Source organism: Pygocentrus nattereri, chromosome 14 (assembly GCF_015220715.1).
Source record: "Pygocentrus nattereri isolate fPygNat1 chromosome 14, fPygNat1.pri, whole genome shotgun sequence".
Classification (NCBI taxonomy): Eukaryota; Metazoa; Chordata; class Actinopteri; order Characiformes; family Serrasalmidae; genus Pygocentrus; species Pygocentrus nattereri.
In genome coordinates, this window is record NC_051224.1 from 29,072,284 (window position 1) to 29,090,798 (window position 18,515).

The 18,515-nt window shown below is 39.0% G+C and overlaps 1 protein-coding gene across 2 annotated transcripts in view; it reads left to right on the forward strand.

The window, feature by feature from the left end:
* The window catches only part of LOC108431907 (cohesin subunit SA-3), a 34,801-nt gene extending 17,677 nt beyond the window's left edge, over positions 1 to 17,124 (forward strand). Inside the window, exons 18-32 of one of the 2 annotated variants that reach the window (XM_017705376.2) lie at positions 78 to 278; positions 3,161 to 3,228; positions 3,749 to 3,839; positions 5,294 to 5,380; positions 5,930 to 6,022; positions 6,809 to 6,968; positions 7,768 to 7,904; positions 11,824 to 11,955; positions 12,253 to 12,383; positions 13,116 to 13,232; positions 13,419 to 13,561; positions 14,288 to 14,432; positions 14,639 to 14,722; positions 14,830 to 14,926; positions 16,604 to 17,124. In XM_017705376.2, the coding sequence (XP_017560865.1) occupies positions 78 to 278; positions 3,161 to 3,228; positions 3,749 to 3,839; positions 5,294 to 5,380; positions 5,930 to 6,022; positions 6,809 to 6,968; positions 7,768 to 7,904; positions 11,824 to 11,955; positions 12,253 to 12,383; positions 13,116 to 13,232; positions 13,419 to 13,561; positions 14,288 to 14,432; positions 14,639 to 14,722; positions 14,830 to 14,926; positions 16,604 to 16,651 (1,734 nt within the window). In that variant the 3' untranslated portion in view covers positions 16,652 to 17,124. The remainder of the gene's footprint in view (positions 1 to 77; positions 279 to 3,160; positions 3,229 to 3,748; positions 3,840 to 5,293; positions 5,381 to 5,929; positions 6,023 to 6,808; positions 6,969 to 7,767; positions 7,905 to 11,823; positions 11,956 to 12,252; positions 12,384 to 13,115; positions 13,233 to 13,418; positions 13,562 to 14,287; positions 14,433 to 14,638; positions 14,723 to 14,829; positions 14,927 to 16,603) is intronic. The other variant, XM_017705383.2, reaches the window with a different exon arrangement.
* Positions 17,125 to 18,515: the final 1,391 nt, after the last annotated feature.

Below are 18,515 nucleotides of genomic sequence, written 5' to 3' on the forward strand. Positions count from 1 at the left end.
ATAAATAAGTGTTTTAGAATTTTCACATTGGCCTATAATGAGGGTGTGGTCCCTGTCTGCCTCTTATTCTCCATCAGTATTTAGAGCTGCTGTTGTCTCAGGTGTGTGAGGTTGTCGAAAAACATCACGAGGAGCGTGTGCTGGAGGCATGTGTACAAGTTCTGTATGCATTGTGTTCTGATCAGTACCCCTTCTCTGCCCGTGCTGAGAGATCTGTAAGCCAGCTGCTGGACAGAACTCTTGAGAAATTTACTGCACACTTCTCAGACATATTACAGGTGACTTCCACACTTCACAACTTAATGCGCAAATCTGTATATATTATGTTAAAATATTTTATATCTACCTTTCAGAATACCAAAGGAGATCAGAAGAGTAGAAAAAGATTAAGTTATAAATTGTATTGGTTGAATATACAAGTGGGATGCTTGTTGGTCAGATATTATTTACTGAAATTGTTAGTATTGCAGAATAGCAAACTTTAGAATTGAAATTTATCATGGTCTGCAAAGTTAGCTTGCGAGTTTCTGAATTGTAACTCAAGTGATGTTGCATGAGAAACCTGTCAATGCAACCTTCTGATATTGGCATTATTTCATGAAAATAGTATTTTGTGAAAAGGCAGTAGTAGTCGGTGATACACCATTTTAGAATTCTTTCTGAGCTATTAGTTATCACCATTATGTTACAGATGCACCAGATAACATAAAACAGTGTAAAGCTTGCTAACCTTAACACTTTACATTAATGGCTGAGCCAGGCTTCTGTCAGTAATCCATCATCTATTTCTATGTAGTCACTTACACTCTGATTTAATGTTACTGCAATGTTAGTAATGTTGTTTTGAGGGGGAGTGAACATTATAATTATTTTGAGTCCTTAGGCTTGGTTTATCATGATGTGTGTGTGTGTGTGTGTGTGTGTATATATGTATGTGTGTGTATATATATATATATATATATATATATATATATATATATATATATATATATATATATATATATATATATATATATATATATACTGCTCAAAAAAATAAAGAGAACACTCAAATAGCACATCCAAGATCTGAATGAATGAAATACTCATTGAATACTTTGTTCTGTACAAAGTTAAATGTGCTGACAACAAAATCACACAAAAATCATCAATGGAAATCAAATTTATTAACCAATGGAGGCCTGGATTTGGAGTCACACACAAAATTAAAGTGGAAAAAAACACTACAGGCTGATCCAACTTTGATGTAATGTCCTTAAAGCAAGTCAAAATGAGGCTCAGTATTGTGTGTGGCCTCCACGTGCCTGTATGACCACCCTACAAGGCCTGGGCACGCTCCTGATGAGGTGGCGGATGGTCTCCTGAGGGATCTCCTGCCAGACCTGGACTAAAGCATCCGCCAACTCCTGGACAGTCTGTGGTGCAACATGGCGTTGGTGGATGGAGCGAGACATGATGTCCCAGATGTGCTCAATCAGATTCAGGTCTGGGAAACGGGCGGGCCAGTCCATAGTTTCAATGCCTTCATCTTGCAGGAACTGCTGACACACTCCAGCCACATGAGGTCTAGCGTTGTCCTGCATTAGGAGGAACCCAGGGCCAACCACACCAGCATATGGTCTCACAAGGGGTCTGAGGATCTCATCTTGGTACCTAATGGCAGTCAGGCTACCTCTGGCGAGCACATGGAGGGCTGTGCGGCCCTCCAAAGAAATGCCACCCCACACCATTACTGACCCACTGCCAAATCGGTCATGCTGAAGTGTGTTGCAAGCAGCAGATCGCTCTCCTCGGCATCTCCAGACTCTGTCACGTCTGTCACATGTGCTTCAGTGTGAACCTACTTTCATCTGGGAAGAGCACAGGGCGCCAGTGGCGAATTTGCCAATCCTGGTGTTCTCTGGCAAATGCCAAGCATCCTGTATGGTGTTGGGCTGTGAGCACAACCCCCATCTGTGGACGTCGGGCCCTCATACCATCCTCATGGAGTCAGTTTCTAACCGTTTGTGCAGACACTTGGAGTTATATTGCGTTGTTTAAGTGTTCCCTTTATTTTTTTGAGCAGTGCATGTATGTATGTATATATATATATACACACTGCTATATATATGTGTGTGTGTGTGGGTGGGTGTGGGTGGGTGTGGGTGGGTGTGTGTGGGTGTGTGTGGGTGTGTGTGTGTTTAGCATAGCAGCCCACTAGGCGGGCCTGTATGTCCACTAGCCCCACCTGTCATGCACGTCTTGTCTGTCACTTGCGTCGCAAAGCAGTAGGCTTTTGCGCCCTTTCATTTCAACGAAGCTGAGAAGTCTGAAACTATACTGACAGAATGAATGCTTAATATTTACCAAACTCTGGCCAAGTCTAATGCTTGGACATTTTTATTGCAATGTATGGGGCACACATAGGAGAAATATGACTTGAGAAATTTGGCACAACATTTAGCACTGTTTTTGCCAAGCCAGATAAAATCCAAATCCTGCTTGCTTACAGGTTAAGACTTACAGGTATATCTGTGTAATGTTTGGGTCGGTTTACATTTATTTTGCATCTATTGACAAACATGGTTCTTATTACTTATTGTAAATAATAATTATATATAGTAAGAAAGGTTACCAGAAATCAGATATTGAAGAATGAAATCAGATATTGGAGAAATAAGAGGTTCTTCTGGCTGTAGATTAGGGTTAGCAGCAGCCCCTCAGTACAAATTTGGAGCACCTTTGTCCAGTGCACAGTGAAAACATGGTCAGATGGTGGTGTAGTTGACAGTATCCTTGCAATATTGGTAATTGTAGGAAAAGTGCTCTTTTGTAATTGCCCCACCATACATGTTGTGTCCAGCACAGTCTCAAAAACATTTGTGATGCAGAATACTCAGGTTAATTGACAGTAACCTAACTGAAATTATTGATGACTCTAAATATTGGTCCGCGACCCTGACGGAGAAGCGGCTTGGAAAATGGATGGATGGATGGATGGATGAATGGATAAACATTGGTATGATTGGCTTTAAATCTTGAATGAAGGGGTTTGTAAAAGTAACATCTGACCCAGATCAAACAAACAAGCATTTAAGAAAGATCATTTGTTCTGTACTGTAGCTGTGACATTTCTGTTTTATTTTTATTTGTTTATTTTTTTGTTGCTTTTTCTTCTTAGGGTGCAGCTGATGAGGATGATGTGTATAGTGCTGCAACTTCCCTGAAGAGGCTGGCGGTCTTCTGCAGGTTTTTATGTTTAAGCAGCTTCTTATGTTGATTTACTCGTTTTAATGTGTGCCCTTGTGCCTAGTATCATTATCAGACTTTAAAATATGTCTTACATTTCTTCAAGTTTTAAAGCAATATATGATTAACCATTGGGAAATGATTGAACCAGGAATTTTGCACATTTACACTGCAGATCTGAAAGAAAATGAAAGACTTTGAGAAGGAGACATGGTTACAAGGACAATATTTCAGTATCACATTCTATACATATGTAGTTCAGTAGAGTCTTTAGGTTTCATCTTAAAGTTGAGATTTTGAGTTATTATTTTTTGACATACAGATCAACAATCTTAAGTACAGTGTGTTCCAAACAAAAGTACAATGTGTGCCAGAGCACCTAAACAGACACTCCCAAGTTATTTTATTTTACATAGTTTTATTTAACATACATATTTTATAGCTGTGGAAGCATGTGAACCTGGTATATTTCTGCACATTTGTGTGTATCTCTGTGTGTGTGTGTGTGTGTGTGTGTCAGTTCCAGAGATATAACCGCACTGAATTTGTTTGAGCCGTGTTTGTCACTGCTGAAGGCTGGAGTGGAATTTGATGGGGAAATTGATGAAGAGGTAATAAACACACACAATAATGTGGCCTTCATTTATTTATTTTGGGTGTCCAGGTGCTGCTTTTATTACAGCTTTCATCCTTGATTTCAGTTTTTCAAAGAAATCTGCAAGCCACTTTTTCCACACTTTCAAGTTTCAGTCTTAGAAATTGGTTGCATTTTTTTCTCACAATCCCAGTAATCTCAAACTCTTTCAGTGATGCTGATGTCTGGAATCTGGAGTGGCCACTTCATTACTCTGAGAACACCAGCATCTTTTTTGGCATTTCATTCATTTTATGGCTTTTATGTAATGTTTATGTATAGAGTATGTATTGTGTGTGTTTTTTTTTTTTTGGGGGGGGGGGGGGGGGGGATAAAAAGCTACTCTCACGAGTGCATTTACAGGTTAAAACAGCTCAGACTCCAAGATTACGCCCAGGTTTTGTACTCCAGGGTTGGTTTGTGAAGGTAATAACAGAGCTGCTCATAAAGCAATTTTTCAAGTTGTAAGAAATTTTGCCAACCACTGAGAAATATCTGGCACACAGCTGGTAAGTCTGTATACAGACTCTTGATAATTAGAAGGAATCAAAATGTATAAAATTCATGTAGAGGAAACATACAAAGACCAGTGAAACCAAGCATTGTTTGTGGATTAAATATGATATGATCAAACATTCTGAAACTGTACCATTCTGAGCCCTACCAAGGCAGTGCGTTAGAATCTTGTGATCAGTGGTGTCAAAAGCTGCACTAAGATCCAATAATAGATTGTTGTCTTGTTTTTTTTTTTTTTTGTTTTTTTTTTTTGTTTTTTTTTTGCGTCAGTTCTAAGTATGAGGTCATTGACAACACGAATCAGTGCTGTCTTAGTGCTATGGTTAGAATGAAAACCTGATTGAAACCTCTCTTGTTTGATATTAGATATGCATTTTATTATTACAAGGTAACTTTTTCTAAAACTTAAAAAAAGGAAGATTCAACATTGGTCAAAAATGATTTAGTATGGAAAGATCCACACTATTCTTTTGCTAACGCTAGGGTCTTCACCAGGGCAGTTTTAAAAACATCTGAAAAAAGCACCTGTTGACAGAGAACAGTGAACAATAGTTAATACATCGTTTTCAACACAATCAAAAATCTTTAGGAATGAAGTAGGAACAGGGTCAAAATCACAGCAGGATTTCACAGATGTTCAAATTTGTTAACTCCAATATACATATGTTCCTTTCATTTTTCTCTTGCTTATGCAAATGGATAATCTTATCTAATCCTGTCTGCAATACGTACTGAAAAATAAAAAATGTGTGTTTTGACTAGGAATCAAATAAAGAAAAATGGTGGTCTTCTGACTTGCAGAGTACTATATATCTAATATTTATTGATCTACGAAATATGTATTCATTATTGTCATGAGTATATTTGTTTACAAATTATATGTGATGCTAAGTTCTCTGTGTGAACATTTCATAGTTAATGGTCCCAGCACTGAAGTGCGCTGCTTTCCATCTGCTCTGGGGAAAAGTGAAGATTTCACATGTAGCTGCTCAAACAGACAAGGTAGGTATACTCTGGTGTACTGTCTTTACTGTTGTGTAATAGAAGTACATAGATCTCAAAAGAAATTGTAAGAACACCTATTAAGAGCCGTTTTTTTGTTTGTTTGTTTTTGTTTGTAGTAGCTAGCTATGCTATGTTAGTTAAACTTGGGAATAGTGAATTTCTTAACAGTACATGAGTATAGTATTTCTAATTTCACCCACAAACTAATGGCTATGGACCCCATGCAAATTTCTTTTTTCTCCCTTAGATTAGTTGCCAGTGTTAAACATTTCTCAATGTTTTACCATGATAGCAATTGTGCACCTACAGAAAAAAAAATATAGAAGCTGGTGTTTGCCATTAATACTTCAGTATTCCCATTTGAGTAACATTTCCAAGCAACACTTCTGATTTTGCAAATTGTGAGTAATCAAGTGAGTAATTTTCTGAAGGAAATGGTAGGATAATTTATGGGTACTTGTACTGTAAAAGACAGTTTCTCAGGTTCTGCCCACCTGAAGAAAATGCTTGTTCTGTCAAGTAATTATGTTTGTTTCTCTCTCTAAGGCTGAGGTAAAGAAGCTGCAGAAAATGGTTTGCTCCTTCTGTCTTGTTTGTCAGGGTTGCCTTCCTCTGGATCAGAGTCACATCAGAGACCAAGTGAATAATTTTCTCTCCCATTTCCTTTGTTTTCATATTACCATTGTTTACAGTACTATATGAAGTGGAGATCTGTACACAATGGCTTAAGCACAGAGGATCAGGATTGTCTGCCCTTACATATATCAGACCACTGATGCTGTAAAATTTGGTAAATTTTGTGCAACATTAAGACCCCTCAGTTTACATCGAGTTGAAAAATCTGACAAACTACATGTAGATAATGAAATGTTATTTGTAGAGCTTCCTTTGTACTTAATTTTAAAACCATTATGGACTGAGGTTCCCTAGGGTTTTAGTCTTTGATTCATTGCCTTTCATCGACATTGCAACATTCAAAAATGACACATTAATTATTTTCTTCATATTGTGCAGCTCCATTGTTCACACACCTGGGTATAATGATGTGTCTACAGTTCCATGCACATTTATTGGCTTGAGAGTGTAGCTTTTCTGATGAGTGCCTGAATGATTGCTATAGTTTGACTTGCTAAGCTAAGCTTTAAATAATAGCCTACAGCTTCTAACTACCATGCACTTCAGGATTGGCTGGATGACATTAGCTACAGAAAGTGTCTCAACACAAAGTGTCTGTGTTACTGCAGTTTCTATATGATGGCGGTAAATGTGAGGGATTAATGGATAGTGAAGTGTGTCACTCTGCCTACTTTTTCACAAAGACCCAAAAAACGTTTCAGTACCTAATGCATACTTGAGAAATTTAGAATCTTATTTTAATTACTTTAATTTTGTCTTTTCATTCCATGCCCTTTCTTGATCTCACAGGCATTTGAGTGTTTGTGTGATGTGTTGGTGGTGTTCGGGCAGCAAACTGAGAGAGCAGAGCTTCAGAATGTGAGTTTTTCTCCAGATGAGACATTGAAGGCTGAGATGGCATCCTTCCTGCTGGACTACATATTTACAGACCCTGAAGATAACACAGAAGGTATGTGTTTAGAAATGAAAACACATGTGTATATATACACATAGTGGTTTTTGTGAGGGTGGGAAAAAAATGTATTCACCAATTCACAAAATGTCATCTAATTTTTATAAGACTTTTTGATTCTCGTCCTGTAAGAAAAATTAATTCACGCAGACCTAGAGACATATTAAATTACGAGGCTTTAGTGTTGTCCAGCTTGGAGGGGGTGAAAAAAAGGTAGAATCTCACTAATGATTGCAAGTGTGTAGATGAGTTGTAAAATTATGAAACTATAAATATTTCATGCTTTCCCACATTATTTTCATTATTTCAGCTGAAGGTGATCATGTGATCATCTGTAGCTGAATTCCAGAGCAACTGCACTATAATGATGGAAAATACCTGTTTTTTTGTTTTTGTTTTTTGTTGATTTTCAAAAATATTACTCTAGTATTATGGACTTTTCATGTTAGATTTTAAGGAAATGAATTCATGTTATAAAAGTGTGTAAGCAGAAGAATAGAATTGAAAGTAGGTGAAGGTGTAATTAACCTTGTTAATGACTAATGCAGGAATAAATCATAGTGTAGGCTATATATAAATTGGAAGTGGAGAGGCATCAAGAATCATTTTATGAACAAATTTTGGTACACTGAATTAAAATCATTATGGGGTACCTAGATATTCCTTGATATTCCTACCTCTAATGTTATTTGTAATGCTTTTAGTTATCGCAAACTGCTGTATCTGCTTCTGATTGTGGTTACACATTTCTAATGCTCTGGTGCCTTCTTTCTTACTTGCTTATGATGTGCTGCAGAAGAGGATGAGGAGGAGATAATGAAGTTAGGTACTCTTAGGCGTAGAAGGAACCAACTGGCAGGATACTGCAAACTCATTATATTTGGTGTATTCAACTTCAGGGCGGCTACTGACATCTTCAAATACTACAACAAGGTGTGTTAGCACACACAAAGTTACAATTAAGAAAGGAAATAAAGTATGATTTTTTTTCTTTTCTATGTACAGAGCTGTGAAAAACTATTTCTTCTATTTTCACTAATTTGTCCAATTTAAATATTTCAGATCATTCAACTAATTTTAATATGATGAAGACAGCATGAGTAAGCACAAGATAATAAACCTCTGTCTAATAACTGGTTGTGCCACCCTTGGCAGTAGCAACTGCAATCAAGCATCAAATCGCTGTAGAGGAATTTTGGCTCAGTCTTCTTTGCAGATTTGTTTTAATTCAGTTACATTGGAGGGATTTCCAACTGCCCGTATAAGGTTTTGTCGCAGCATCTCAATAGGATTCAAGTCAGGCCAAGTTTTGGCCACTCCACTCTAATTTTTGTATATTGAGCCATTCAGAAGTGGTCTTGGTTTTGTGCTTCAGAGGATTGTGCTACTGCATTACCGAACTGCATTTGAGTCTTAAGTCATGAAAAGACATTATCCTTCAGGATTTTTTTGATAGAGAGCAGAATTCATGGTTCCATTAATTATGACAGGTTTTACGAGGTCCTGCCAAAGCAAAGTAGCCCCAGTCCATTCCACTACCATCAGGTTTGCTGGTGCAATGTTCTTATTATGGAATGCAGAGTTAGCTTCACGCCAGATGTAACAGGACCCATGTCTTCCTCTTTTTACACTTTTTCACTCATCACTCCACAGAATATAACCCTAACACAGAACTCTGTGCCGTACAATTCAATACAATACAATACAATAAACTACAATACACAGTGCAATACAATAAAATATTATATATAAGTGCAGCACAATATATTGTATGTACAGTACAGAGAACATTCTCGACGCATGTCTTCCGTGCGCCTTGAATGATGGCGGGTCAAGCCAAGCTGTACTTGAAGCTCGACGGGCTCGTGGTACAGTTCGAGATTTCACCATTGTCATCAAGTAGGTATGGGCTGGTCCATTTTTGGCTTTGTAGGCAAGCATTAGGGTTTTAAATCTGATGCGTGCAGCTACAGGAAGCCAGTGAAGAGAGTGCAGCAGTGGGGTTGAAGCGGGTCGTGAAGTAAGGAGGCTCAAGTTATTGGAGAATCCCGCGGAGGTAAAACTTTAATTTAACGAGACAAAAACTAAACTCACAACTCTCTTCCAAAACGATAACTGAACTAAAACCAACTAGTGCCTCCCCCCTCGAGTGTCTTAAAGGGCTAGATCCTGTTGAGTGACTTAAAGCCTGTCCGTTGCGGATTCGCTCCAGTCGCGAGTAGTAGCCCCTACAGGGTGATGTGGCTGAACTTGGGCAGATTGAAGATAAGCCGTGCTGCCGCATTCTGGATGAGTTTCAGAGGCTTGATGGCCTGCATGGGAAGACCAGCCAAGAGCGAGTTGCAGTAGTCAAGCCTTGTAGATGACAAGATCCTGCACTAGTGCCTGAGTGGCCTCTCGAGTGAGGAAGGGTCAGATCCTACGGATGTTGTACAGGAGATATCTGCATGACCGAGTTAGGTTCGCAATGTGAGTCGAGAACGATAACTGGCTATCCAGAGTCACACCAAGACTTCTTGCCTCTACAGACAGAACAGTCAGAGAGTTCTCGAATGAGATGGCAAGATCATGATGAGGACCTGTAGTTGCAGGGATGAATATCAGCTCAGTCTTGCTAGGATTGAGCTTCAGGTGGTGAGCTGACATCCATGAAGAGATGTCGGACAGACATGCCGAGATGTGACTGGAAACCTGTGTCAGATGGTGAGAAAGAAAACATTAGTTGAGTGTCATCAGCATAACAGTGATAAGAGAAGCCGTAAGAAGGTATTAAATCACCAAGAGAGCTAGTGTAAAGAGAAGAGGACCCAGCACTGAGCCTTGTGGGACACCAGTTGAGAGCCTGCATGTAGAGGATGTGAACCCTCTCCATGTTACCTGATAAGAGCGATCCTCCAGGTAGGACTTGAACCACTTCCACGCATAGCCAGTGATTCCAAGGTTAGTGAGGATGCCCAGAAGGATCGTATGGTTGACTGTGTCAGAAGCTGCCGAGAGATCAAGAAGGATCAGGACAGATGACAGTTCGGCTGATCTTGCTGATCGGAGCTTCTTGGTCACTGCTATGATGGCAGTTTCTGTAGAGTGCGATGGTTTGAAGCCAGGCTGGATGAGGTCCTGGAGCTGGGTCTGTGTGAGAAAGAGAGAAAGTTGATTATAGACTGCACGTTCAAGAATTTTTGAAAGGAAAGAAATAAGTGATACCGGTCTGTAGTTGTTGACATCAGAGCTGTCAAGCATGGGTTTCTTAAAGATGGGAAGTACTCTTGTAGTCTTGAAAGTTGATGGAGCTTTGCCTGATACCAAAGACTTGTTGATGAGAAAAGTGATGAAGGGCAGTAGGTCCTTGGAGATTGACTGAAACAACGCCGATGGGATGGGATCCAATGGGCAGGTGGTTGGGTTACTGGATTTGATCAGTTGAAGGACAGCATCTGTGAAAAGAGAAGAAAAACAGTTTAAGGGATTGAGAATGAGAGGAGGCAGTCTAGTGGAAGGAGTGGGGACAGAGGGAAAAGACTGGCGGATTCTATCAAACTTCTCAAAGAAGGTGACAAAATCCTCAGGGGTGAGAAAATAGGGTGGAGGGGGAGGAGGAGGGTTGAGAAGAGAGGAGAAAATGTTAGAGTTTGTGTGGATCAGATGCTGATGCTTCCAGTTTTCCTCTGTAGAAAGATGACTTTGCAGCAGTAACTTCGAGTGAGAACTTTGAGAGATTGGTAGGAGTGAAGATCCAAGTCTAGCTGGGATTTCCTCCATCTTCTCTCAGCTTTCATTAGTTCTTGTCAGTTGCTGCGCAGGACACCCATCAGCCAAGGGGCAGGTGAGGAAGATCTTGCTGCCCTGGAGGAGAGAGATCACAGAAAGTTAATTCTAATATCTAATTAGTTATCATCTCAAAGGTATTGGCCATCATCTGTTTGGTTTTTGGCAAATGCAGGATGGGATTTTGTGTTCTTTATGTTCTGCAATAATTTGCACCTTGCACCTTTCCCATGAATGCCATTTTTGCCCATTATCTTTCTTTTTATGGAACCTTTTACATTGAACTTAACTGAGGCAAGTAAGGCCTACAGTGCGTTCAATGTTAATCTAGGTTTTTTGTGACCTTGTGAATGAGTCATTGATGTGTGACCATTTCGGTTGGTTGGCCGCTCTTGGTAGGTTCACCACTGTTGCAAGTTTTCTCCATTCAAGAATAGTGGGTCTCATTGTGGTTTGCTGGAGTCCCAGAGCCTTAGCAATGGCTTTGTAACCTTTTCCAGACTGGTAGATTTCAGTGTTTTGCATCTGTATTTGAATCTCTTCAGAACATGATATCATGTGCTGCTTCATGTTGCAAGATAAGGTTTTATTTAAGTGAAGTTTAGATTCATCAGGTCTGGCAGTAATTGTGTCTGTGTGGTCAGTGAAATTGAACCCAGTAGTCAGTTAAATTTGGTTAATCAGAATTAGTAGCAAAGGGGTAATTATTTTTCCATATAGGGCCAGGTAGGGCTGAACAGCATTCTTCCTTCAATAAATAGAATTTTAAAATGGTATTTTGTGTTTACTTTTGGTTAGCTTTTTCTAATATTAAAAGGAGTCTGATTGATCTCTAACATTCAAATGTGACACATATCCAAAAAACAGAAGAACGTTTTCACAGCACTGTATCTTTTTTGGGAACAACTGCACTGTTATTTCTGTCTTCTAGAAAAGGATGTCCTAATAGCAGACTGTAAACTGCTTGCAAGCCTGGGCATTCCAAGTGATGAGAAAGAAAAAGGCCCTAGTGTCATTTAGTCTCAGCAAGACTGACACCATAGGCCATGTGAAGGTTATAAAAGTGTTGTATTTTTGTGTTGTATAGTTCTACAGAGATTATGGTGACATAATAAAGGAAACACTGAGCAAATCCAAGATTATGAGTGCAGTAGAGAGTGCCAGGACCGTCTGCCTCAGCCTTCAACAGGTGTGTGTTCATCTTCACAATGAGCTACAGGTAAGGTCCTGCAAAGTGATGTAGAGCAGCACAGGGGCATCTGTAGATTTTTTTTTTTTTTTTTTTTTTTTTTTTTTGTGGCTGCAGAGTGAGAGAGAGGCATAGAGACTTCAGCATGGTACTGCACCGATCCCGCTGTGCACATTTAAACGATGTACACAGTATGTGTTTTTAGGGGAATTATCCTTTGTTTTTTTTTTTGGTTTTTTTCTTGACCACTAATTTAGTGGAGTGTGTGTGTGTGTGTGTGTGTGTGTGTGTGTGTGTGTGTGTGTGTGTGTGCGTGCGTGCGTGCAGATGTTTTCTTCATTAAGAGATGAAGAGCAGAATGAAGAGATGAAAGAGATTAAAGATCTGGCCAAGAGATTTGCCATGAGCTTTGGTATCAACCAACAGCACATCCGCAAACCTCTCTTGGCTTTGCACCAGTAAGTCTCACCAATGGGCTGTACAGGTCTTAGGCTACCCATGAAAATTGTATGTCAAGGTTTTTATTTTAAGTGTTCCAGATAAATAGACTGAATGGTAGAAATCTGATTGATTCTCAAGGAGATTTCTGGATTCCAATTTTTTTTTTATTTGCGGTCAGAATGGCAACTTGGTCAACGTTATTAATTTTTCAGCATCAGAAGAATACAGAAGTCTTAACAGCTGATATAGAATTTTTCATTGTTCAATTTGTCAACTTTTTTGTTTATTATGGTAAGAAATTTGGGGGGATATTTTCCCACACATCCAAGGATCAGCTTCACATTTGCTTTTGTAGTGTCTCTTCCGTGAGCACTGTCCAGTCTGCCAAAGTACTGATAATCACTGTCACTGAGCCTGTGTGTATTACAGGCTCATTGTCAGTGTTGCAGTAGCTGAAAATAGTTTTAGTTTTCATATTGCTGAAACAAGCCATTCAAAAGATGCATTTGCCACAGAATAAGTCACAGCAACATAGTCACCATCTAGGCTTCAGTTGGTGTGTTTTGGATAATTTAAAAGATCAAACTAGGAAGATATGTTCACAGTGTTAAAACAATTGTGGCATTAATCATTTATTATGAGTTACCTTTGACAGTACTGCTTGATATTTAAAACCTCCATTACATTTGTGTGTATTTTTAAAGAATCTGTCTTAATGTCTTTAAAATATTTTATGTTTGCATGTGCAGGGATGGAATTCAGTTTGCTGCGCGGGGTGCCGATGAAGGTGACCATTCTAATCTGAGATTTCTGGAGATCCTCTGTGAATTTAGCTTCAAACTTGTACAGCAGGACCGCATTCAGCTGTATGTTTGAGACCTGAACACACATACTTAGTTTCTTATGTCATTCCTGCCTGTTCCCTTACATAGACTTGAACACTATTCAGTTTTACATGGATAAACACAGTAAAAACATTTGAGATATGTAAAGTTATTTTGTTTTACTTTGACTCCTTAGTAACATCTGTCACCCCCACCCCTTTTCTCTAGGCTGAGTTACCTACGGCGTATGTGTGGCAACATAAGCAGCAGTTGTGTGTATATGTACAAGCGTTCCCTGCATTTGGGATCCAGAGAGATGGCAACTCGCTCCCCTTTTGACACGCCTGCTCAGAAACGGCGCCGTATAGAGGGTTAATACACAGACACACTCATAAGTACATGCACACATAGTCTGGTCTTTGTACGGACTGGGATTTTTAGAATGATTTAAGTTTCATGTTGAAGTAGTAGTGAATGAGTGCACATTATGGCTGTGTTCACTTTACCAGGCTGAAGGTGACACATCTGGAATATCAGATCAGTCAAATTTTTGAGAGCTGTTTGGACAATACCTATCTGATCTTTACAAATCAGATCTGAGCCACTTTCATATGTGGCCCTAGACCAGATACATATCTAATTTGTGGCCATGCAATCTTAATGAGAACCATCATTCAGGGTTAATGTGGCAGCTGTATAGCACTTAATTGGGGTTTGTGCCAGTAAACACTGAAAAAGTAAAGCATCTGACCTTTTTTTCACCTTTATCTTACTTCAATAATGAACATCTGAGTGCTGTTGAGGGCTTGTCGTGTGAACATAACCTAAATGTCCAGAAGTCTAGATTGCAAACTTCACTCCAACTCATCCGAAAGGTATTGGATGGCGCTCCATCACACAAGAGAACACTTTCACTAAACAGCCTCTCCTTTTTTGTATGCCTACTGCAATTCCAACCAAAAAAATGTGTGCTGGTGACAGTAAAAAGGGGAAAAAAACAAATAGACTTTTCAGCAGTCAGTTACGTTGATGAAGCACAGCAGCTATATTAAAACAGCATGTTGTCATCTCAACATTTGACATCTTTGTGTGGTTAGGGTCAGCCAGCAGTTTGGGTACTCCTGCCCTCACTTCCACTGTTCAGTCCAGTAGGACTGCAGACATGCAGCGGGCCCTTCACTCTCCAGGCTCTTTCAATAAGATCAACTCAGGGCAGCTATCAGGGGACGATTTCACGGAAAGGTATGCAAACACACGCATCCTCAGGGGCTCTTGGTCCAATTACCAGCCTGTTAAACCTTATTGTTTAATAAAAAGTTATACAGTCTTCTATTATTCCAGTACTATCCCAGTACTACATAATGAATGTTTACCCAGAAAGCTTTACCCATGTATAAAATATTTTGCTGTTTGAGTACTTTTAGGAGTGGTTTTAAATGTGTTTGTAGGCCTGTGCAGAGGAAGACATTGACCCACAGGAGAGAGCAGTACAGCCCTTCTGAACACAGTGACATACAGTCACAACTCAACATGTGAGTGTTTCTGTAGCTAATAGATAATTGTGTAGTTAATGGTTTACACTCGTCTTTTTTTCTTCCTTCCAAGTTGTTCATGTTTTGTATATTGTGGGTGTGTTCAGGCTTTCCCTGATTGAAGAGGACTTTGAGGAGGAAGAGGAGCCAGTGATCGAGGGTTATGATGATGAAGACTCAGACTATGAAGTGGCTGTATCTCTGGTGAGGCAGAAAATGAGTTTAATGTTCAATCTAGGTATATGTGTATGTACATGATATTGATTCCCCCCAAAACCAGAATAGCCTTGAAAACAATTAAAGGGTGTTTGGATATTGCTGGGAATCAAAGTAAATTATTCTGACATATCCATCTAACCTAAGCAGAATCTAGCTCAGCCAGTCAGAGTGTAGATCCTTTCAGACCTGAATGTCAGTTGAAACTTGTGTCAACCAAGACATGTACTCTGTACTTACAGCCAGTTTTTAATACCGATTTGATCACTGGCAACTAAACCTTACAATCAGTGTGAATTTATTGTCCATCGTTTGACCTCCATTGTGAGAAAGAAAGCTAGCAGTTACCTAGCAGTTACCCAAATGAGCTCTTAAAGTCGCAGACCACACAAAAAATACTCCCAACCACTGAATGGGTGCAAAAAAGTCAACATATTCAATACCAAAGTCTGTATGTCAACTTTTTCCTGTATGAATGAATGAAAAATTGCATTTAAAAACATTCATACAGTTTTTTTTTTTTTTTGGCTTTGTAAAATAGGCTGTATTGTGTTACCCATTAGGGGTCGACCAATGTGTTCAGGGCCGATTATCAATTATTGCTTTAACAAGGACACTGCCAACTGATATTGAGATAGGATGACTGTTTCAGCTCACACCCACTTTTCATAAACACTCAGACAGAGACTGCCTCTACCAGTGCAGTTTCTAAAGCTTTACCATGCAGACTTCAAACAGAGATCTTCTTAGCATTTATTTGCTATTTAGCTTATTAAATTGTAAGTACTGTTTGACCAGAGGAGGATGGGTCTCCCCTTGTGAGTCTTGGTTCCTCTCAAGGTTTCTTCCTTCAGTCTGAGGGAGATTTTCCTTGCCACCGTCACCTCTGGCTTGCTCACTGGGGGATACCGGTTGTAACTGTATGTTTTGAAACTTCTGTAAAGCTGCTTTGTGACAACATTGTTGTAAAAAGCGCTATACAAATAAACTTCAGTTGAATTGATATTTGGGGCCAATATTCATGTATTAAATGAACGTTAGAACATTACAAGAAATAAAGTGATTTGAGCTTTAGACAGTATAGGCTGTAAAATAGTAGCTTACACATTAATCTTTAAGATAATAAACAGATGAAATAAGTAAAATTGCTATCAGTGATGTTTATTAGTCAGATACGCTTGTCAGAGAAATGGAGCTCAGTGCACTTAACCTGGAGCGGGACACAGAGACAGACTACAGAAGTGCTGGTTGGTTGTACTCAATGATTCATCCACATTAAGCAATCCAGTAACGCTGTAGGCAGGACATTGGTCCAGACTTCAGAAGCAGGTTTTGTTGAATGTGATTGCCGCTTTTATCGACAAGGAAGCAGTGTCAAACGCCAATTTCAATAATTGGAAATACTGAATATTGGAATTGGAATACTGAATATCGGTTCAAATTATGGGTCGACCCCTATTGTCCATGTGCCTCAGCGCCAATGAGCACAATGAGTGCATTTACATGCACTTAATAAATCAGTAACTGCAGACAGTCAGAATTTGTCTGTAATTATTAGTGGTACTACAGCTATAAGAGTGAGAAATACAGCTGGCAATTTATGTCAGATAAGAATTCAGTGTGGTTGATAAACTTCATTGTGTTTCATCTGTCCATGTCCTGCAGCCATCCACACGCCACTCCACCAGCTTTCTTGAAGATCTTTTCGAATGAACCCTGAGGATTCTGCAGAAATAATCTCAGCATACTGAAAATTACTTGAAAGCTGTAATTTTGTTTTTCCTGTTAAAATATATGGTAGTTCATGAATGTTAAGTTTCAGCAAATAAATAGTCCCTGTTGTTCCTCCAAGCTGTCAATCCAGATCTATATTAGAGTTATTAAGAGTTAAACTATTTTTAAAACTATTTGAAACTTTTCTTCCCATTTCTGAAAATACAAATTTAACAAAAGCTGCCTAAAGCATAAGCAGAATATTTATGTAACTGTGTTCTTCAGTCCCAACAGCATGATTACAGTTTGGTTTGTTTTCTGCTTTAACGCAACTGAATTGAAATGAATTGGCCTATAAATCAAGTTAAATAAGTTGGGTTGATGAGAATAATTTACTGTTTCATATTATGAACAAAACAAGATTACGTTCAGTGCTCCCTCAGGTAATAAAACACGTCAAGCATGACAAGAGACATTTTCATTTTGTCTGTTCTTTTTTGTGTCATGTGTCTATGCTTTGTACACACTCAAAACTTCATTACATGCACTGGAGTCAAAAATAATTGCTTAGATGTACATACATTTCTTTAGATAATACTGAGGTCCACCTACCTTAACAAGTCTACTTAGGTGCATGATTACAGAATGTAGCCTGTTCATTATTTACTCCATTCCATCTTTGGTCAGTTTTTTTTAAATGCTGTTGACCTTCATTTGGGTGGCGAAGCATTATTGGCACAGCAGAGACACTGAACATATTTGTGATGGCAGACACAGGATGTAGCCCCACATTGCTGATGTGCAGTTAGAGATTGTGTTAATGCACATTTTTTAGCCCTTCACAAGTGGTCAGTCTTGGCTGGATTTTTTTTTTAACCAGCACCATAACATGCTACGCTGTCAATATTGCTGCTTTGCTGGAAATGCTCCACTCAAAAAAATCTGTTCAGTGGTGGTCTTGTAGTGGTGTCTTTACAGTGATTGATCCAACCACCTTACACTGTTTCTTTTAAATTAGGGCTGTAGAAAATGTGTCCCATGCACCCAATCACATGTCCTCATGGATATATTTTAGTCAGCCAAACCCTAATATTACCCTAACCCACACAAAATAGAAGAATGGACATTTTTATTGTGCGTTTGTGTGTATATAATTCTTTTTAATGGTGTTACATTTTAAATGTTTAAATTCTTACTATCTTCTTTGTGTACTGCCTTTCATACTGTTTCATTTCTGATGACTGAACACAAGGCTTGAAAGCTCAGAATAGTGCATCCACTGCAGATGTAAGCATTAGATGAATGAGTACCTCTCGAATATGTAAAATATGTGAATATGCCTTTGAATGGCTAAGTTTTGTGTTTTCAACTATTATTGACTCATGAAATATTGCCATTCCAATGAGAGGTGACATTCCATGTATGTAAGACTACTTTTTGTCACTTTTTATGGCTTGAAAGTAAAAGGGATCACAAAATTCTTCAAAACTGGAAACCTATTACACTATTACAATTCAGTACTGCACATTCATAAGTATATTGTTGCTCAAAATAAGAAAACCTTAATAATAATGATTATGATATTTATATTATATTTTGCTTATTTAACGAGGTTTAAAAGTTCATTATATTTTTGTCAGCGTAGCTTAAAGTTTGGGGTCGCCGTTTCACTTCTACACTTTTGGCGCCGTTGCAGTTGGCAATGCTATTGATAGGCGCTGTCACGTGGTGTGTGACGTTTCTGTTGCTTTTCGCGCCACACTAAAAACCCGCCCTTCCAAGTTACAGACTCTCGTATTCGTTGGTGGAGAGTAAATGTAGACTCGAGTTTTCATTGGAGGAGTGCGCAGGCAGGCCCGCGTTT